Source organism: Pyrus communis, chromosome 1 (assembly GCF_963583255.1).
Source record: "Pyrus communis chromosome 1, drPyrComm1.1, whole genome shotgun sequence".
In the NCBI taxonomy this organism is placed as follows: Eukaryota; Viridiplantae; Streptophyta; class Magnoliopsida; order Rosales; family Rosaceae; genus Pyrus; species Pyrus communis.
In genome coordinates, this window is record NC_084803.1 from 7,646,031 (window position 1) to 7,668,953 (window position 22,923).

Here is a 22,923-nt window from a genome sequence, read left to right on the forward strand (position 1 = left end):
TACGATCACAGATCAACGGTCCACGTTTTTTTCACCAAAAAAAAAAAAAAAAAAAAAAAAAAGGCCCAACGGTCAGAAATTTGACCGTTGGCCATGTGGCGGCGTGTTGGCTGTTGGATTTGATTATTTTTCAAATCCAACGGTCCAGATTAATTACAACATTAAAATTTATTAAAAATTAATTAAAAAATGTCAAAATTTTAAAAAAAAATACAGAAAAATTTTAAAAAATTAATTTTTTTTTTCTATAAATACCTAACCCTCATCTTCCACCTTACACCACATTTCAATATTTTCTACACTTTCTACACTTTCTACATTTGAATATTTTGTACACTTTGAGAGAAAAAATGACTTTGTGGAAGCTCAGTGAAGATGTTACGTTGTGTGAATGTTGGGTTCGCACTACTCATGACGAGATTGGTTAAAAATCTTATCGAAATCTTGCCTAAATTATTGTAAACAGGAAGTGACACGTGGGTTGTCGGGATTGGTTGAAAATCTTAGCGGAAATCTATTAAAAAAATAGTACGTTCGGATAATGACACGTGGCGTGACGAGATTGGTTAAAAATCCTATCCGAAATTAAAACTATTTTTTTATTTATTATTTTATAAAAAAATTATTTAATATTTTAAATGGACTGGATGCCAGCGCATTTTGTAGGGGTGGAGATCGTTTGTGCCAGCGCATTTTTAGACTAGGTGCCAGCACATTTTTTTTTGGGTGGAGATGCTTTGGCCTATTACTGTTCATTGGGTCTATTACTGTTCAATTAAGTGGATAAATGGGCTGGGTGCTGGCGCAAAGTGGATAGGGGTGGAGTTGCTCTAAAAGACATTATCTATTCTGAAGTTGGAGGGGAATTGGCATGTTCATGGCTATAGTAAAAAAAATCCCCCTCAATTTCACCTTATTTTCAAGAAAGCCATCTATTTTAGGGCTGGGTTGGAGGGTTATTATGAAAAGATAGGAGGGTAATTTTGTTCGTGGGATTTGGGTGCCCTGCTATACACGTGTTGGGCTGACCATTACATCGGGATGCATTCGTGGGATTGACGGCTGTGCGTGGCATTTGGTGAGGGGATGTGGGCCCTCAATTTTGAGTTGATTACGTTTGTGCCATTGTTTCATTTTCTCCAACCGTTGCAGCTGTGGAAGCCTCCTACCCCTCGAGAACTCTCTGCTCTATCTCACCTTTCTGCAAATGAATGAAAGAAAAAAAAAAAAAAAAAAAAAAAAAACCCTAGCCGCGCCTCCATTTTGCAGCCATAGCTTCGAAAAAAAAACATTCCCCAGCAAGTCCGACAGCCTGAACACCCCATCAAACCCTAGAAATCGTTTCGTTTTTTGGGTATCCGGATGGCTCCTCCTTATTTCTCCCTGCTCTTTGCTTCCCCAAACTCTAGAATCCTCCCCATTTCCCCTGAACGAGAAATCCGAAACCCACAGCCCAAAACTCACTCATACGTCGCCCCTCTCCTTGGTTTGCCACTTTCCTCATCAATGGTTCGTTCTCTCCATTCGATTCAATTTCGGTGAGTTCTTTCTCTGCTCTTGGGGATTTTAGGGGATTTTATTCTCTTCCTGGTTGCTCTGATAGAAAATCATGATTGCCTGATTTTTTTTATTACGACAATATACTTTCTCTCTCACTCGATCTACTTTTAAGTGATTGAAAATTGGGTTAGTCATTTTCCATGGTTCGAATTGAAATGCAGCTGAATCTGTCTCCCTTCGGCAGTGTTTTGGCGAATCCGTTTGTGTTCAATGGCGATTTGAGCGAGGGCAGTGAGAGCTCTGGGGTTTCGTTTTTGGTCCCCTATTAAGGGGGTGCGATGGATTTGTAAAAGGTTGGCGAGAAGATTCTGAGCTCCTTTAGGTGTGCCAGATTGCTCGGCCTTGTTCCTTGTGCTTCTGATCGCCCGAGGTGATTGAAATTTCAGTTTTTGCACGTAATGCTGCTCTTAAGCCCTCAAATTCGATGCGTTTCGTGTTTAGTTGTGTGAAATTTGATTGTGTCGGAGTAAAATCGAGTTGAAATTGCATAATTAGATCTTATAAATTGAAATGTTTATTCCAAGTGTTTGTAATTTGCTTTATATACTGAATAACAGTTTGGTTTGGGTGATTATCTGCGGTTTCGTGTTAATTAAGAACAAGGTTAAGTTTAATAAGTATCATTTTAAGAGCAATGCTTATTTATCTGGCAGTGGTAGATAGTTAATTCACTGTTAAGTGGGGAATGAAAATGTTGTGCTTACTGCGAAATTTAGCTGATTGGTGCAGGGTTAAAATAAAGGTTTATTTTCTATCCTAAATGTATTCATGTGTTGTTTACCTAATATATGGAAGCAGACATCATGGTCAAAAAGTGGAGGAGATAGAAGAAGAATTCTATGAAGAGTTGCTACTGTATAATTATTATTAATTTTTTTTAATACATTTTCATTTGGATTTTCACAAAACATAACACATGAGTAAGTATGTTGGTTTTTTATTTTAGTTGTAGAAATTAACAAACATATATTACATACCTTTTCAGGTGATGACATCGACAGTGTTGACATCATGGACATGGGGTTGTGGTTTGTCAACTATTTCCAGGCCAATAGTTTATAAGTATTGCCCATCTGTTCTGTTGAGCTATTTTTCATTTTTTTTGTTGTTTAAATTTATATGTTATTCATCTTTTGTGAGCATTCGTTCCAGGATTTTACGAAATTCTTAAAATTTTATTTAATTGAATTTATGGTTGTTCGGTAATTTTTTTATTTCCAGAATCTTCTAATCCTATTGATGCAACGAGTCGTAGGGGAGCCACGAGTTCACCGAAGCTTTCAAATTTTGCCCACTCACTCATTGTAATCTCCCTTTTTCTCTCTCTCTCTCTCTCTCTCTCCCTCTCCCTCTCTCCCTCTCTCCTCTCTCCCTCTCCCCTGTTTTTCTATCCTATGGCATTTGGGTTTTCCCCTATTTCTCTTTCTGTTGATCTAATTTGAGGTGAAGTTTGAATTTTGGTTGAATTGGAATGTGGGTTTAATGGGTTTCCTTTCGGTTGTCGATTCGACTTTGGTAGGATTGGCATGTGGTTTTTCAAGCTTTTGCAACCACTTTGGGTCTGGCAAAGGTAATAATCTTACTCTTCATTCCATAAGCTTCATTTTGTATGCCCAAAAAAATTTGGAATGGAAAACATGATGGGAGTTTTAGGAAATGCCCATGTTCTGTAATTTTCCCCATTTGTTGTTTTTTGCAATTTCTTTGATCATGTTAGCCATATAAGCATGTTTTCCTCATGTTTTCCTCTCTTCATTACATTCCGAATCTTTAAAATCCTTGCTGATTCGTGTAATTTCTCATATATGTTTCTATGTTTGTTTGATTTTGGTTTCTAGGTTATAATCTTAATCGACAAGATGCAAAATGAGGAGTCAATCATCACCGAGCTCTAATCGGTGAACGTATACATGAGAGTTAACATCGTTGTTTCTTTGCAAATACCACTGCTGACCTTATTCAAGAACCATTTTAACATAATAGGTTCTATTTGGATGATTAGAGTTTTGAACCTTTTCTTTCCCCCAATTCCACATGAACTGAGTTTTATTGCTGAACAGACCTTGGTAAATATTTATAACCAACTAAAAGTGTTTTCTTTTGATTATTTTCCAATATATTTTTTAGCCAATTGACAACCCTAAAAGATTTACTTACACACACATCAAATCTGTGTTTCGTAAATATATCTAAGATGTAATGCTAGATATTTTTTTTATAGTTTCTTCTGCTCTATTCTATGCTGGATAATACTGTTTTTCTGTATATTGTAGATCATTAAAATTCTGCCATGTTTGTGAAATTGGGATTTTTAAATCGAAGAACTTAACAAAGAAAATTGTACATATTTTTTTGGATAAATAATACTATCCACGTCTCATGTTATATAAAAAAAAATTTTAAGTACTCTCTCTGTGTGCATGAATTTGAAACTTTTTATATTTTCTAGAAAGAGAGACAATACAATTGCGTTTTATTGTTAGAGAAAGATGTGTCATTCTGGATTTGCTTAATAATGCTTAAATAATTTGTCGTTGTGCAAACAAGTCCATTGTGGGTATGAAGGGAATATGTGAATATCTCTTACATGAATGACTTTTATCATTTCCAGAACAATGTGATTTCACTCGATTGAACCAAATTGATTTGTTATTTCCCCATTTGAAGTTGAAGAGTCGGATTGGTGGGAATCAATTTAGAGGCACATATCGTCTTCTAACTGGGTCAGCTGCAAATCACTACCAACGAATAATTGGGTCGTCGTCTTCTTTCTTCACTTATGAGCTTTTGGGGTAAAAGGAGTCATCTACTTCTAGGATTTCGGGGCTATATTTGTGCCTTCGTCCAAGGATTTTGTATAATTCCCCTTTTTTAATTTATATTTTTGAAATTCTTGATGGATATTTCTATTGTTTTCTTCGATTATTTAATTGGATTTTGATTTTTATCTTTGCCATTTTTGTTTTCGCCTTTAATTTTTTATGTTAAAAGATGTCGTATTGTGTTTTCGTACCAAGTTATCCTTATTTGTATCTCTCACCAAAATATATACATGTAAAATCGAAGGAGACTATAGTGTAACTCATTATAAAGTGACAAGCCCTATATACATTGATGCAATAAAATATAAACGATATCAATCCCCTGCAAATAAATATGATTATGTTAACAAAAGTAACTTCAATTCTTAATCGTTAGTTCAATTACGTTTTTTCCATTCTATCTAGAATCTTAAATAGGGAATTTCATGTGTCTTAACAAATAATTCCCGGAGTTTTATTAAATTGTTTCATCTAATGTATCTAATATTTTAATAATTGCTTATTCCTTTTGTTTGGTTAAAGTTTTGTTCCATTTGTTTGCTGTATTGCCTAGCATGTTGTTCCGTCGCATCAAAGAGGGCTTCTTTAAGCTTGGGTTTCTTGGCAGTGGCTTGGCTTTCTCCATTGACCTCTACACCTGCGTCTCTCCTCGCTTTCCCACTTCCTCCGGTGCAATCTCTTTTTCTTTCTAATCTCTTTTGAGTTTCTTTCAATATGTCACTTTATATAATTTATTCTTTAATGTCAGATTTGGTGAGTTTGATTTGGGTTTGTGAATGTCTTCCTGGCTTTTCCACTTTGGATTCACATAATAAGTTCAATGGTTGTAAACAGAACAGAATACTGACTTGCGAACAAGGCAATTCAAAGCTTGAAAATTTGTATGTTATGCATGAGCTGACTAATATTTTTTTTGTGCACTTTATTCATGCCTATTGTGGATAATAGCTTGAAAATTTGTATGTATTGCATGAGCTGACTAATACTTTGTAGTGCACCTTTCTATGCAAATTATTCATGCCTGTTGTGGATAATAGTTCCAAAACCCGTAGCGAAGCGTGGGCAATTTTTCTAGTTTGCTCTAACTTGTGAGTCCCTAGCAAATTCATAAATCAATATTTATGGATTGTTAGGTTATGCATCAAAACTCAAATTGGGCCATGGTTTAGGGCCAATACTCTAATGTTCACAAGCAAGATTTTGTAGTAGATGCCCCGGATTTGCATTCTCCTCTTTTTCTTAATTTTATTAGCATTTATAATAGTTTTAAATATTGAAAAAATAGAGGGAAAATCGGAAAAGTAACCCACATACTCTTTCTTTTAACATTTATTATAAATATTTAGGACAATATTTTTTATGAAATGTACGGTATTCATTGATTGGGAATTAATAAATACGATACGTACAACAATATTGACGATATTAAATAAGAAATTGATATTCATGCACTTATTTTTATCCCTCACAACCTTGTTAATTTTTACCATTGATTTTCTTCAATTCATTCGATCTGATGGTTGAAATTGAGAGGCTATGTGAGAAATAAAAATGTATGGATAGCACTACTTTTTTTTTAACAAACGATATTATCCACATAACGGGTTAAGTTTCACAATGGGTTTGCTCATAATCGAATATTTCATAGTCGACCAAATGCATGGAAATTGACGTTCATTTTGTTCGCGAACGCGTTCAACGGAAAGATTTACCTGTCCCTCATGTTCCTAGCTCTGAACAATTGGCTGATAACATGACCAAGGGTTTACATTGTCCTCAGATTTTGTCTCTTAGAAACAATCTCATGCTAGAGAGTCCTAGCTTGAGATTAAGCGAGGGTATTAGCTAGTCTTATGCTGACCTGGACAGTTAGGACACATATAATGATTAATTAATGATGTTTTTCTGTTGTTTAGTTTAAGTGTATAAGTCTGTTTCTGAATTGTAGATGTGCAATTTCAGTTGAATGAAAAGTTGTATTTCCTCTCTATTTTCTAAACTAGTTCTCTTTGAAAACCCTAGCTTCTCGGAAAAAAAAAAACTGAAGAATTATCAATTTCGATCAAATAAAACTCTTAGAATATTGAAAAACACTTCTTATATATAATATTGAAATTTTCTCCAACAAAAGAGCGAATATAGTAAGGCTCTTACAAGGCCATAGGGAACTACAACATAGAGTTGGATCAAGTAGAAGCCATGAACAGTGCGATCACTTGTCGAGGCAAGGTACGGGCACAGTACTGTCATTGCAGGTTCCTTTGGCATGGCTGCAACTTGCATAAATCTTCTTACTAGGAACAGCAGAGGTGATATGAATTTCTTCCATAACAATGTTTTGACAGCCTGGAATCTGGTTGCAGTTTAATTTGATCGCCTCCTCGCTTCCAGAAGTTCCTTGAAAATCAATGTATCTCACATCGCTCACGGTCACAGCTGATGTCTAATCATCAATATTTGGAACAAGTCAAGCCCCATGTCAACAAATGTGATATTATGGAAAAATTGTTCTCTTGCCAGAATCTTTAGTAATGCAAAATGGTTTACGTTTGTCAATTAAACTGTAAATCTGACACATTTATTATTCTAATTTTGTTGCATGTGAAATACAAATTCATAGTTTGACATCATAAGTATGGTAAAATAACATTACCCTATAAACCGTTAAACATTTCAAATAAAAAAGAGAAAGTAAATATACCTGATTTTCGCAGCTTAGTTTAGCTTCAGCATCACAATAAAATTGGTCAATGATGATAGGGTTTTCAGCTGCAACAAGTGTGATCTTCTCGAAAACTATATTCTTAGCATAGCCAGATCCACCCTGAAAATTAACAAGGACAATATCTTAGAGAATCGATGCAAATACAGGAAATGGGTCAACTGTATCTTAATTTGGAGACTGAACGTATAAATACTAACCATATAAATGGAATTTCTCCTTTGGACAAACAATAGGATAGTTCATTTAAACTACGGGGATGAAAGTTTCAATTTGGGTGTAGAGAAGAGATCACATTGATCTACCCAACTTGGATAAGATTAGGTGTGCATATACATAAATCTTTTATGGTACATATAATTATATATACCTGCCATGTTTTGATTCTTGCTCCATTTTGAGTTCCATTGAAACTACAATCTCTCACGTAAACATTTTCTACTGTTTCATGAGCTCCATTTTTTCCTAAGCTTCCCACACTGAATTCGACAAAGTATATAAAGTTACAACGAGTGTTAAACTTAAGGATAATGAGAGAGAGACTAAATTTTTAAACCTAATCTATAAATCAAATGATGTGTTACCAATATAAAGTAAGCACGTTAATTAACACTTAAGTAATAATCTAATTATTAACAACCACATCATTTGGTCTACAAAATTTAATTAAAAATTTTAGTCTTCCTAACATTACTTTAAACTTAATTATATGCTCAACATCTAATTAATGTTGTCAATAAATTGATATAATATATTTTGTGTGGTTATTTTGGATAAACCTAATTCCATGGCCCGGTCCACACGCAATGTTAGTAATGTTGATGTTGGAAGACCCAGAACTGAGAGCGATGCAGTCATCACCTGTTGTAACAAAATGCACAAAAAAACTAATTGGTTGCAATGGCCTGCAAAATAATGATCATGATTAATTACATAAAATGAATTTAAATTAATTACCAGTTCCAATAAAAGAGTCATGAATATTGACACTGATAGAGTTTGAGATATCAATTCCATCAGTATTCGGACTTTCGGCAGGTGCAATTATAGTAAGATGGGAGACATCGACGTTGATGCAGTGGTTTATACCAATATGAGCTTTTGGGCTATTGACATGTGTAAGTCCACTTAAACGGAGATTGTTACATCTGTCAAAGTGTAGAGCCTGCAGTAATTGGTAAAACCCAACTTTAATTTAGTAATATGGATTAAAATGATATTGGTTCAAACAAATTCCTATGGTACCATTCTACCAGATGAAGTAATGCTATGTTTTTAATACAAACGATAGTGAGGAAATCGGGATCAACACACAAAACTGATACATTTGTTTATACATACTTTAATACAAGTGAGTTTCACTTTCAAATGAAATGGTTGATCAACCTAGATTAGAGAGTGCGTTAATTATTGTGTCTTATGCGTGTCTAAATAGTTTTGTTGATCAGATAATAAATTTGCACCACACACTACTAAAAGAAAAATCAGTTTCACTAATAGTTTGAATTCATAATTTGATAATTAAATTCATACTAACCTTTGGTCTTTCGCAGCTCTTCTCATTGACCTGTAAATATGTTGGATGGGATAAGCATCTTAGATGTATGGTGATTATATTATAATTTCAATAGATACGAACAGAGTATTACATTTATGAAGGAGATATATTGATTGGCAATGCTATTGCTCCACCAAGATGAACCCTGGCCATCGATTGTTCCTGAACCATCGAGCGTGAGATTTGCCACATTTGTAAATTGGAGCCAGGCATTTGATGATGGGCACTCTTTCCATGCATCCACCGTTTTGGGAGCCACTACATTCCCCAGGACCTACTCTCCGGACCCAATATGAAAGGAACATTTAACCATTTTTCAAAAGTTGAAGTCATATTACTGAATAATTTTAGTTTGCACCAATAAACGGACAATAGCCATGGATGAACCTGAGCCTACTACCAGAATAGCCACATATCTTACATCACTAAAGATTATTAAGCACAAGAGACTTACATATGCTATGAATACATTGTCACTCGTAGCGTTTCATACCACAGTGATCCAATACATGTGCCATATAAATCTTTCTTATCCAAACTCGAATGAGCACATTAGGATACAAAATAAAGAAAAAACAACAGAGGGAAATATAAAGACGAAGAAAGAAAGGAAATCTTAGCTATAATTAGAGGATTATAAATTCCTTATTAAATTTGCTTGCCATAAATATTCCTTATTAGATTTACCTGAATATGGACCCTCTTAGGCCTGCAAGGGCCTTCAAATTCGATAGGCTGCAGTAAGAATGTTTTTCCCTTGGGTACAACTAGTGTAGGTACGTCACCAACTTCATCTGCTCCACATAAGGCTTTCCATGCATTTACAAAAGCCTATACATGCAAAGTTAAGAACGGTTCATTATTTTTTCTATACAATGATGCTGGAGTGGAAAGTGTGGCTAAGTAACACAATGATTTATATTTAAGTTTATTCTTTTTAACTTGTTCAAGTAGTATTCGAAAGAACGATTTTATCCACTTACTTTTGTTTTTACCTCCCAAGCTTCTACACACAATCCGTTAATTTATGTCCTTTAGTTCTTTTCAATAATTTGGTTCAACGCCCAAAAATTGAGAGGTGTGTATAAAGATAAAAATGGATGTATGGATAATAACACTATAGTAAAAAAATTATTATTCAACAAAAAAATAACTGATTAAAATATTTTCATTTGTTAAAAAATAATTTATAAAATAATTTAAAAAAAAACTAGTATTTTCCTTTGTAAGATAATGAAAAATGAAAAAAGATTGAAAATTTGGCCCCCAATATAACACATTTATGTCCTATTTCATGAAAATAATTTTTTTGGTGTCAAGCATGCTTTTGATTTAATAATGTGACGAATTAATTGTTTTTGAACCACTCATGACGACTTAAAAAAGAATATGTGTTACATTACTACTGATTCATGTACTTGGGATAGAACGTCCTGAATGACCAGGGGTCCACAACTCAAGTATAATCAATAGAGAACCTATACACAAAGCATATACCTGTACAAAACATATGAATGTGAAAACAAAGAAGAAAGTGAGAAGTTACTTCAGAATCGTCAGCTTCTCCATCCCCAACTGCTCTATAATTAAGAACATCAAATGTTTTTTCACTGTACCCAATATCAATCAACCCAGACAGCACAATGCTAAATATCAAAAGGCTAACGAGTCGGTCCTGCATTTTTTTACGAAACGGGGGGAAAAATTAAACCAGAATTGAAGCAACAAAAGAAATATGCTGGAGTCCAGCAATAAATTTGATAAGAATATGAATTGTTTGAGATTATGTACCAATACATATATATATATATATATAGTAGCCGCATGCAGGCGGGGGCTGCAAAAAAAATTGAGAGCGGGTAATGCTTATCTTTCATATTCATCAAAGTAAATCATAAAATTGAGATCTTGGTTTTCTTCATTTCCTTGTATTTTCTGATTGCGATTTTTCTTTTCCAAGTTAAACATCTACGAATCCAGATGCAAATATATTACTCAGAAAATAGATTTTTTTCCTAAAAAAAGGTTGACTAGGTTGAAGTGAAACTCTGTAGGCCACGTATATAGAACATTTGTGTAAAATTAAGATCTTATAGTTTAACTGAATATATCCTTAGAAAATGTTTTTCAATTAATTACATTAGTTTCCATATATATAATTAGCTTACCAGCCAGAAACCTGTTTGCCTATTATGTTACTATTTAAATCGTGCCCCTTATATATTAACGTAAATAAGTAATGGCAAAAAGGACAGTACAGTGACTTTTACAATGCAGTCTCAAAACCAAACCATCACAAAGGAACACAATTAGATACCGCACTCATCACAAATCTATATCGTTATCACAATCAGTGTGAGTCAAGCAAATTTGTACCAAATGCTTAGTAGGTAAAGCAAAAGAACTTTATTCAATCTCTTTAACCATATATTTTCAACCACCATTTCCAATTTGGAAGCATTTTCCAACTGACTGGAGATTTTTAAACTAGGTTGGTGGTAAATCATTTTTTGTACGGAAAAACCAGAAGTCATAGTACACCTTCGTGAAGCTTTCTTTCTAGTTTGTTGAGAAGAACATATATATGACTGAGAATATGCAAACGCTTGTTTTATTTAGTTTGAGGGTTTCTTTTTTCCTTTTTTTTTTTCTTTCTTTCACACAATTCTACGTTCACGCATATTAACGATGGTCACACGTTAATGTTTGTTAGTCATAGATACACATTAACAGCATCCTTATTTTCGTTAATCTTGAATTCAAATTTTCTCTTGAGCATGTGGCCTTAAGTCAACATGTGGAAGCTTTACTTATTCCACTTTGAGAGTCTCTTTACCATTTCTCTTTCTTTATTATCTTAAACGATTATATGATGCACTGCGTGATAATTTTGATGTACTAATCACTTTGGTTACTAATCTGTATGGTGCGTGAATATTTTATTACAAACAACATTATTTACTAGATTTATTTAAAACAACAGGTCTTATCCGTCAGAGCAATCCACTACTTGCATATGAGGCATAAAGAATCACTTGATTTATTTACTAATTCCTTTGAAAGAAAGATCTTGAGACATGATCTAGGGAAATATTTATAAAGGTAACATATCAATATTTTCCCAATTCACACAATTAATACAGGACGAGCCCATAATCTTTCAACAAATAATCTTATTATAGAAGCACTAGTACTTCAAGATTGAACATTAACACATAATACATCTCATTTGGAAGGGAAATCAGCATCAAGTACAGTAGAGATTGATTTTCCATTCGCATTTTGCATGAAGATGTGAGTGGCTTTCCAGGCACAATGAAGGTTAAGTTGACATGATCCATTACAATGGTCCAACGCAAGGTACAACAGTTCGGTGTTATTACTTGCTCGCTAGCTGAAGTTTGAATGCATTAAATGTAACTGCAAAAAAAACATCATTTTCATTTTGTTACGCCAAATAAGGTTTCGTCGCCTAATGATTTGCCCGACAAAAATTCGTCGGGCAAAAGTCGTCGATTATATGCTTACCCGCTAAATATTAAAACTTTGTTGGGCAAATATTGTTCACTGACAAAATTACCAACGACAATTTCATCGAGTCAAGTGCGTTGACCAACTTGACCTTATGATTATAACTTGTCTGAAGACAGCATTTTATCGGACAAAGTCGTATGTTTCAAAATTACACTTTCATATATCAGGTTTGAGGTCTATTTCAATGTCTTACAACATCTTCGAAACATTTCACTTTCATACCTTAAGTACTATTTTATTTTAAAATAATATTTCCGTTACATTTTCCATCCATTGATCTGTTAAGTGCTGATGTGACTGCCAACGTGGCACACCACATGGCAAAAATAATAATTTTTAATGCATTAAAATTATTATAATATTTACCCTATTTTTATTATTATTAAAAAAAAAAAAAAAAAAAAAAGGCCATCGTCTTCCGCGCGACCAAACCCCCCATCCCACCCCACTTATTTCCGGCGACCTCTTCCATCTCTTTCTCTTCCCCCTTCTCTCATTCTAACCTCAAATTGACATCGATCGGACCCACGAGATGCAGACGGGTTTCGGATATGGGAGTTGAGACTTTCGGAGTTGTCGGGATTTGAGCCGCCACCGCCGAGTTGCTGCTGCTGCTGCTGCAGACCATGGCGTTGGTGGCCGTGCCATTGTTGTTGGTTCTCGGTGAGTTTATGGGGGAATACGAATAGGGCTTCTCTCTAAATTCTTGAGGCCTTAAGCTTGTGGTGTATTCCATTTGGATTTGGTGGGTGTTCTTTCACCGCCACCGCCACCAAAATCTGTTCTGAGTCTGAAGAAAAACAGAAAGAGATTGCTTTAAGATGGGGTTTGGGTTGCAACTTAGAAGAATACTTGGGATTTGGAACTGGAAGAGTGAAAAACAAGGCTTTTGATTTTTGGTTTGGCCCTTTGAAATGGGAAAAGAAAGAAAAAGGAGAAGAAAAAAAAAATGGTTGCGGGGGAGGTGGGGGTGGGGTGGGATGAGGTGGGTTTTTGGATGGGAGGAGAGGTGAAGAGAGTGGAGGAGAGAGAGGTGGTTGGGAGGCTCTGGAGGGAGAAGAGGGGTGGGTTCTGCGTTTTCAAACTTTTTTTTTTTTTTTTTGGGAAGAAGATTTAGGTTTTTTTTTTTAAATTAAAATTTTATTTTTTTGTCATGTGGCACACATTTGGCATCTACGTGGCACAAATGTGGCAGCCACGTCAACATTTAACAGATCAATGGATAAAAAATGTAACGGATATATTATTTTGAAATAAAATAGTACTTAAGGTATGAAAGTAAAATATTTTGAAGATGTTATAAGGAATTGAAATGGATCCCAAACCTGAAGTATGAAAGTGTAATTCACCCATAAATAACTTTCAAAAAATTTTGCCCCACAAAACAATCGTCAAGTAAGGATTTAAGGAAAAAAAATACAAAATACATGCTCAACGAAAACATTTGTTGGGCAAATTTTTTTATTATTTTAAAAAAGTCATAATTCACTTTGTCACGCCTAATTAATGCCTTATACACACTCTTGGAAGTAATTTTCTCCAATTTCATCCTCTCTTTAAATTTCTAGCTACATCTATTTGAGTCTTCAGTTTTGGTTGAACTAAGAGAAAAATTTGAAATCATTTTCAGAAACAAAACAAAGGGGAAAGAGTGAGTTGAACTTGGAGCCACTACAAGAAAAATGAGCTATGGGTACAAAATAAAGGACACAATTGAGAATTTTGTGCCTGTTTGACCATCAAAAGACTGAAACAGTTCCCATTTCATAGAGGGCACCATTGATTGTGCCTATTGTAGAAGAAAATAGGCACAAATACATTATCTGACAGCTTTATTGAAAAAAAATGGCTCTAATATATTATTTGTGCCCATAGTTTACTTCTAAAGACACAATTCTTTGTTCTTTATTATTTTTTTTCAAAAACTTGTGGCCCACATCCATCCAACACTCTTTTCCGCTTAACTCACCCACTTCTATCCAACTCTCTCCCCCCTTAACCCACTGACACCCTTCGTAATTATCCCCACTATCACTCCCCCTTAGCCCACCCTCATCCATCCAACTCTATCTCTCTCTTCCCCTAACCCACCACACCCTTCGTAGATCATACTCCCCTCAACCCACCCACATCCATCCGACTCTCTCTCTCTCTCTCTCCCTCTCCCCTTAACCCACACACATCCTTCATATTTATCTCTTTCATATTTCCTTATTTTTAGTTCTGGCTCTTCCCTCTCTGTTCTCTCTAAAACGACCAAGCCGGACTCGCCGGCCAAGTTTCGGCCAAAACTAGATCTCGACCCAATAGAGAAAACTGATCCTCTCATAGTGAGCTTCCTATCTATGTAAGTGGGTTTCTTCAGTTTTAACTTTTAGATATGAAAAATTCTTGAGATTCAGGACTAATTTTAACTTGGCATGTTGAAGATTTGGTTAGTGGTTTTGTTTGGGAGATTGAATTCAAGCTGAACCGTAAGAAAGTGGTTCAAATTCTTGGATTTAGGTAAGAACCCGAGAAACCCTAACCCTAAACGTAGCCTTCTTTCGATTTCTAAGAGCTTGGCTTGTTTTTGTGTGTTTTTATGTGAATTATTTGAAGGGTGGTGATTTTATATATGAAAATCTGAACTTTTTGCCTGGAATTTAAGTAGGTACAATTGTATGGAGGAATTGGTTAGAAGAGATTGTATGTGTACCAGATCTGGGTTTTTTCAAGCCGCACCAGATCTGAATTAGTGTTCTTTTTGCGGCTTGAGTTTATATATTTTCAGATATGAGTTATTTATTATTGTTTATTTTCTGTATGCACGTCACAATTTACTCACTTGGAGACTCGCTCCTATCGTACACAATTTTCATGTACCTCCCTGTCTCTCTTGTTCTATCAATTTTTGTAGTTCTACATTTGTGTGTTCTGTTTGTTGATCAAATTTAATGAATTAGATCGATGGTTTTAATTTTTTAATACTAGTCATGACTTTGGCAATGAGAGGTCCAAATGCTGCATATATCATCCAGATTAGTTCGTCTGTGGAGCAAATGGAAAGATAATGTCATAACAATGTTGTATTGTTTTCTTGGATGGAGAGTTGATTGCCCTGTTTTTATGTGTTTGGTAATGCAGATACGAGAATGTAACTGTGGTTGATTGCCCTTATCTTTCAGCAGATAAGGGTAGTTTTTGGTTTTGGCATTTAAGATATTTAAGTAGGGTTTCTCTTGCAATTGTAGAATTTGTTAATTTTGGAAGCATGAATTAAATGTTTGGGATTAACTTACAATGCTTCCTATCAAAACCAATTAAAACCATTTTCTGAATCTAATGTTACAATGTTGTGCACTCTCATTGATAAGCAGATTTTCATTATGATGAATTTTCAGTCTTTCTCAAAATCTCCATAACTAAAATTCATGTGGCATTCGGTGTGAATTTTGTCGGATTTGTCTCATTGCATTGTATTGATTTCTTATATTGTTACCATGCCCATCAATTTTTCCTTTTTATTCCTAACTGTTTTCACTTTCAAGGAAAAGAGGTTTCTTGTTTGATGCCTTGTAGGAGAGCTGTGGTTTTGATAATTGGGGCAAATAAACGTCACTTATGAAGTATGTTTGTTACTTGTTTCATTATTAGCAAATGAACATAAATTTAATTTGTTATCTTCATTTAACGTCTTGATGATCACATTATGTTGATAATAAAAGGTGAAGATCGGATTTGAGTTTTCACTCCCTAAAACACTACGATGTCTAATAAGGAGTACGTTTCTTACTGGATGATTTTATTGTCAGAAATGAACATATGCTATTGTTATGTTGTAGCTTCTTAACTATTTATACACAACTAATAGTGGGGAAGGATTTTAGAGGGATGGACTATATATTACATTGGTACAGCCTACAAGTACCCACTTGAGGGCTTTGTTGCAAGTTTTTAGTTGTAGTTAAGTGTTTAGGTTGCTCTTAGGAGAGACTGAACAGTGAGGAAACGTGCAGTCTTAAGAAACTAAACAGCTCCATGAATCTTATCTTTCCGTATGGAAACATGGAAGACTTCACTAAAGCTAAAAATTAGATTTGAAAATACTTATTTATTAGCTTGTGCGTAGTAGAGCCTATAAGGTTCTTAGTAGTTTCTATCTTTCTTAGAAATTTATGTCATAACAATGATTGTCCAAACTTTTATTGTTTTGTACATCTTGTTTGCTGGTAATGATGGTTTTGCTGCTTAATTTAGTTGCATATTTTGTTCACTGTATTTTGGTATAACAAAGTAGCAATGCATCACTGCTATTGAGTTCTTAATGCCGATTGAAAGTTTTGGTCCTTGAACATGACTAGAAATAGGTCCTTTCTTTTTTTATTTTTTTAATTTCATTTTCACTTTCATTTGGATTTCAGGAGGATGATTGCACCATCCACCAAGTTGGAAAAAGAGGTGAATCTTTGATATGGCAGATTTGGAACTTTTACGTATTGATTTTAACCAACTCCTTTTTAGGTGTAATTTTGGACTTATTTTGTTTTGAAGTCGACTATATTTGTTTTGGCTTCTGATGAGGTGCAAGGCTTGCTGGGGAAGATGCATTTGTCCAAAAATGTCTGCTTTCAAGTTCTTTTTGCATTAGAGATGAAATATGTAACATTACAATATATGTTTCTGAGATTGAGAATGTGTTGTAGGCTTTCTACATTTTATGAAAATTTAAAAAAAAAAAAAAAAAATTACCTCAATTCAGTTTCAGTTTTTTCAATTTTGATTTTTTTTTAATATTTAATTCTTGTTGGCACAATTATAATATAAGTGTCAATATGGCTGGAAAAGGTCTTCTGATAAAACAGGCACAAATAATGGTCCATTTGTGTCTGCCTCTTTGAGCACCAAACAGTGTATTGTGCCCTTTTAGCAATGGTGACGCCCATAGAGGGCACAGATACAAACTTAGTAGCTGCACTGTTGCTATTGGTCTATGGGCACATGTCTTGGTGCTCTTTGGCCTCAAAGGGCACATATAATTTATTGTGCGCAATGCCCATATTTTTTGTAGTGAGCGGAGAACCCTAAACAATAAATAATTGGCACATGTTGTCTGGGAACATTTTTGTTGTAGTGGAAAACAGTATCTGTACCAAATTGTTCTGGTAGTGAACATGTGTGTTTTAAAAAAGGAAATCGATATCAAGAGTATTAGTAGAATCAAAGATAGGTCAAATTATAAGCACCAAAATTAGCAATCTTAAGAAAACACATCACCTGCGTGGCGGATTTGGTGAATCCACTCTTCACCTTATGCGTGACTGTGCGTTTGCTCGGTGCGTGTGGATGGCTTCTCCAGTTGGCTTTCCACCATGTCCTCATCGCTCCTCATCTTCGATGGATTGGATTGCTTCTTGGGTGGCGGTTCTGAACCCCGAGAATTTTGCTATCTGTTTGATGATTCTTTGGGCTATCTGGGGTGCTCGTAACAATAGGCTGTGGAATATGCAATGGAGGCCCCAGATATTCTCGCGTCCAGATGCATCTCTTGGTGGCAGGCTTTCATTCGAACTGCTGTCCCAACTGTGACTGCAAGTACACGCCTCCATCAGGACGTTAAATGGTCTTGGCCTCGGACAAATTTTCTGAAAATCAACTTTGATGGGGCTTGGAACGAATCTTCTAAGCAGGGGGGAGTTGGCATGATTAATTTAACGATCAGGTAAGTTTTGTAGCTGCCACAAGGAGGAAAATAAACCATATTTCTTCTCCTTTACATGTGGAGGCAGTGGCCGCTCGTGAGGCTTTGCTTTTGGCGATGCAAAGGGGTTATTCAAAAGGGTAATGCTATGGAGACTCAATTTGTAGACTAAATTTTGAAAACTAAAGGACATGGAAGTTGATGATTGGTTTATTGCTTAAGCGTTGATAAACATGCTTATTTCTATTGGTGACACATTATTTAGTTTGTAAATTTAGTTTACAACTTGAGTCTCCTTAACATTACCCTATTCAAAATTTTATTCTTGAGAGCGTTTCGCTCCATATTGCGGCGGCTCCGTAGGATTCTTCTAATGACTTGTTTGAGATTGGGCTCGTTATTGAAGATTCGAAGGAGCTTGTTTCTTCTACTCATGTTTGCCGACAAGCTAATGGCATCGTCCACCGTCCACCGTCTTGCACGATTTGGTTTACTTTCAGGCTCTAATTGTAACTAGTTTGATAACCCCCAGACCTCAGATCAGATTTACTTTATGAGGAAAACTTGGTGTAACTGGGTTTTGCAACTTCATATGTTTATGGCAATGAATCTATCGACTTTTCTTCTAAAAATAAAAATAAAAATAAAAATCACAAATTTCAAGAGGTTCCTTTTCAAATTTAATATTGCAGGAATGAAGAAAAGAGAGAGAAAAGGAAAGGGGCACAATTTATTGATTGGCAGCAACGGCCAAATGAACTCGAAAAAGAAAATGTAACTTCTAGCTTAAGAAAAAGGAAATCTAATGAACAACAAAATTGAAAATTGAATTGCAATATGCATCGACGGATCGATCACTCTGATAGGCAAGGAACGACAGGTGTAGCACTGGCATTCTTGCATAAAGCTTTGAGTACTGGCTTTCAAGGCACCGCCGAAGTTAGGTTGACAAGATCCATTACAATGTTGGTGCAACCCACGCTATCGCAATCCAGTGTTATAGCTTGTTCACTCGCTGAAGTTCCTTGGAAGCCAGTGTAAGTCACATCACTCATGTTTATAGCCTAAACCAAAGAAACCTTTATATAGTGAATCTAAGCCCCTTTAAAAATAAGGATAACTAGATTTTACACCTTCAAGTTTGAGGTGATTTTCAAAATAGGCCATGGGGTTTCAATTCATCTAAAATTGCACCATAACGTATTGGAATTGTATCAATTCATCTAAAATTGCACCATATCCTCCCTTCAAACAAATCAAGAAGAGTGTTATTAAATATCTAAATTAATTATTTGAAAAACATGTTACATCACAAACTGTTTCGTCTAGAAAAATGATATATGGTAGAGAGAGAGTCTTCTATTGTAAGAGACCGATTTACATTAGAGGGTATCAAAACATGCGCAAATTTTATCCGCCTAAAAACGTAAATGATATACCTTCCAAGTCTTGATTCTTGCACCATTTTGAGTATCGGTGAAGGTACAATGTTGAACATGCACTTGTTCAACTCTATCATCAGCTCCACCTTGTCCTAAGCTTCCCACACTTTAGAAACAGAACACACACGCATACAGTTAAAATGTCAATTAGAAAAATAGTTTGATTAGGTTGTTTGAAACCAACTAAGGCTTAGGATTTAGGGTTTAGGGATCCTTTAATTGTTCGTCAAGTTTCATTTTGTGACGAAAATGTAAAAGACAACTTTTTCACGTACCTAATACCGTGACCTGGTCCACATGCCACATTTGTTATGTATACAAAAGAAGAGCCACCCTTAATTGCAATGCAGTCATCACCTATGTCTTGTAAACAATTAATCATACGTTACGAAGAATATAGGCAAGTAAATAACATAAACAACTAAACAATGACGAAAACATCATGGGTGTCCACAACGCAATATGCCATGTTGACGTGTCTTCAAGTATAAAATCATTGATCACCATGTTAAAATTTAACTTAATAGGCAACATCATGTCAATAATGTTAAGCAATGTTACAATTACACAAACTTAGCAAAACTTCAAGTTGAAATACTAGTGAACTCATAGTTATGAATACAAAGAATACTTAAGCTTCAACTATATATATATAAAGTAATGTGAATTACCGGTTCCAACGGAAGAGTCACGTATATCTATTTGACTTGACAAACTGATGTCAATGCCGTCAGTGTTGGGGCTATTTGCAGGTGCATTTAGATGAACATTTGGTATATGGACACCAGTGCATTGATGGATCACGATATGATTTCTTGGGCTGTCTTGAGAAGTAAATCCACTAAGTTGGAAGGTTGTCACATTTGTGAAAGTGTAGAGCCTAACCACAAAATCTCAAAATGAGATTTCAAAATCCCAAAGTATATATATCAAATATGAAAACCAAAATTTCCTAGCTCAAATAATGTAATCTTTTTCCCTTTATAATCATAGTGAAAGGTATATTACCGATGGTGCTTTGCAATGAAACGTATCCTCCTGAACATACATATTAACAAAAAAAAAACCTGATGAGTTTTTAATCTTCATAAATAAAACATGAAAAACGGTATTTTAATTATAATTATGAGTTAATTTACCTACTTGGTTCCACCAAATTGCACCCTTCCCATTTACATGTCCGCTTCCCTTGATGATCAGACCCTTCACGTCTTCGAAGCATAACCAGCATCCAGATTCGCACGCCGTTGTCCATACATTAGGACCGGAAGGACCCACAATATTCCCGTCAACCTGATTAAATTCAAAGAGAAGTTAAATTAATATCATTCACACATTATAATTAAAAGAGGAAATGCATGCATAACCCTAAACCTTAGTTGATTAATCAAGTACAAGGATTAACGAAAAGAATTCAACGAAAACCATATATATGCAGATATGCCTGAATTTGAACATTGTTGGACTTGCAAGGACCCAAAAATCTGAGAGGGTTGAGTAAGTAGGTTTTCCCTTGTGGGATGCTTAGGGTTTGTGAAGATCCTGGAGTTCCACATGCTCTTTGCCATGCCTTCAAGTGAGGAAAAAATCATATAATTAAAGTGAGGAAAAGATTTATCTAATTACTTGTGAATCATCTGCGACGCCATCTCCAGATGCACCAAAATCAAACACATTATAAGTACCATTTTGCCCATATCCAATGCCAAAACTAGATGTAGGTCCTGCACACAGAATTTAAATAAATAAAATGAGAAGCTAATTTTAGTAGAGAAAGAAGTAATGTTAGTACTAAGCAGGCAAGAATCGAGTCCAGAAATTGCAGTGTTCCTCACCATTATCAGTACGTAAGTATATGCGAGATGAATTAAAACTCAATTTCATAACTTAATTTAGCGATAACCACCCTACGCTCCTCCCTCTTCTTGTACATGGTGTGGGAGTTGGCCGTGCATGCATGCAGTCACTATACTAGGATTAACGCTTAATGACTATTAATCAGTACATTTGGGTATGCAATTGTTTTTTGTATGTAAAATAAAGTCCACGGTTAGCAGGGTTGTTTTTTTTTTTTTTGGGATAAAATTAGGGTAATGCTAGAGAGAACAAATTTTAAACCAAATATGCACACTAGATGATGTATCACCAATAGGAAATAAGCACGTTAATCAACATTTAAGTAATAATCTAATTATCAACAACCACATTATTTGGTTTACAAATTGAATTTAAAAAATTTGGTCTCCCTAACATTAATTATTCATAAAACAAAGTCCATGCATGCAGTCACTACCTAATATTATTTCTTTCAAAGTGCACTGCCACAATTTTTTTTTTTCTTTTCCCTCTTCTTTTTTTCTTCATATTTTTAAAATTTTGAATTTTTATAAAACATTCATCGAATCCATAGCGACTGAAGCTATGTACCAAAAATGGAAAGTGTACAATTACAAAATTTAAAATATTCATCTAGTAGTATTCCTCTTCACTTGTAAGTAAGAGGTCTTAGGTTCAATTTTCGTCAAAGGTGAATTTGAACCATATTATTGCTAAGTCATTGTGAGGCTAAACCCACCCCCTCCTCCTTAATGTAGATAATATCGTTTGTTAAAAAAAAAAAATTGAATCCATGATTCATGCAGTATTTCAAAAAAATTTAAAACATTCTTCTAATCCATAAGAACTAAAATTATGTGTTATAACTTGTGCGTATATACCTTAATCTAATACGTAGAATGTTTTATATCATAATTGATCAGATTAATAATGACTTTATATAGTGAAATTTAGACACAGCATCACGATCGGAGTGCACTTATAAGATTAACTATACTGATTTCATGATCAATCATAGTCGGGCAAACATTCTAGCCACGACCTTGCTCGACGAAACCTTGTAGAGCAAAACCTTTGACGACAAAATCCTGTCAGACAAAAACTTTAACGACTCGGCGAAATCCTTTTGTCTGGAAATGATGTTTTTTTACAGTGTCATTATTGGAGTTCCGCATGTATAGTTGGTGGGAGTTGGATTTCTTAAAACTGAAATTCTTTTACCACCTCATATATTACATAATTATTGGGGGTTTTTTTTTTTTTTCTTAATAATTTCTCTTGTCATGTAGTTGATTGATATGTTACATGGCGAGAGCATCTCTCAAATGTTTTGTTATTTCCGAAGTGTCTTTCTCTTTTTTTTTCTTTTTTTTTTTTTTTTTTTTTTTGTGATACAATAGGTTATTTTTATTTCCAAAGTTAAATTTGCTATGCGAAGAACAATATATATACATCTCATCCATATAGCATGCACATGAATTATTCTGTCAATAACAATTTCAGTTTTTTAGAATAAACGTTCATCAATAAAAAATGGATTGTGGAAAGGAAAATATTGGAGCAAAGGGACAAAGAGAGAAATCAAATTCAGGTACAGAGAAGACCAAGGGGCACTTGCAACCAATATGAAATGTGTTCTCTAATTCCATTAATTATTCTTTACCACTCGTTACTAAAATTATCTTTCAAAAATCTACACACCAGAATTGGTGGAGTCCTGTAATTCATCACTCCTAATTGATCTATAACTATCACCTTCATTAGAATTT

General features: G+C 34.7%; 1 protein-coding gene, 1 long non-coding RNA gene and 1 pseudogene across 2 annotated transcripts; 1 reads left to right on the forward strand and 2 right to left on the reverse strand.

Annotated features, from left to right (window-relative positions):
* Nucleotides 1-6,594: 6,594 nt before the first annotated feature.
* On the reverse strand, nucleotides 6,595-10,343 carry LOC137734346 (probable polygalacturonase At3g15720). Its single transcript, XM_068473652.1, has 8 exons — nucleotides 10,209-10,343; nucleotides 9,350-9,493; nucleotides 8,771-8,936; nucleotides 8,062-8,274; nucleotides 7,884-7,965; nucleotides 7,475-7,583; nucleotides 7,084-7,206; nucleotides 6,595-6,825 (listed from the first exon to the last, which is right to left on the reverse strand). Exons 1-8 carry the CDS (start codon nucleotides 10,341-10,343, stop codon nucleotides 6,595-6,597), a joined length of 1,203 nt encoding a protein of 400 aa, XP_068329753.1.
* A 3,857-nt stretch (nucleotides 10,344-14,200) lies between these two features.
* On the forward strand, nucleotides 14,201-16,952 carry LOC137710932 (uncharacterized). Its single transcript, XR_011065027.1, has 3 exons — nucleotides 14,201-14,543; nucleotides 14,626-14,701; nucleotides 16,600-16,952. It is a non-coding gene; the product is annotated as an uncharacterized lncRNA (long non-coding RNA).
* A 1,847-nt stretch (nucleotides 16,953-18,799) lies between these two features.
* LOC137734429 (probable polygalacturonase At3g15720) lies at nucleotides 18,800-21,156 on the reverse strand (annotated as a pseudogene).
* Between the last annotated feature and the right edge of the window lie 1,767 nt (nucleotides 21,157-22,923).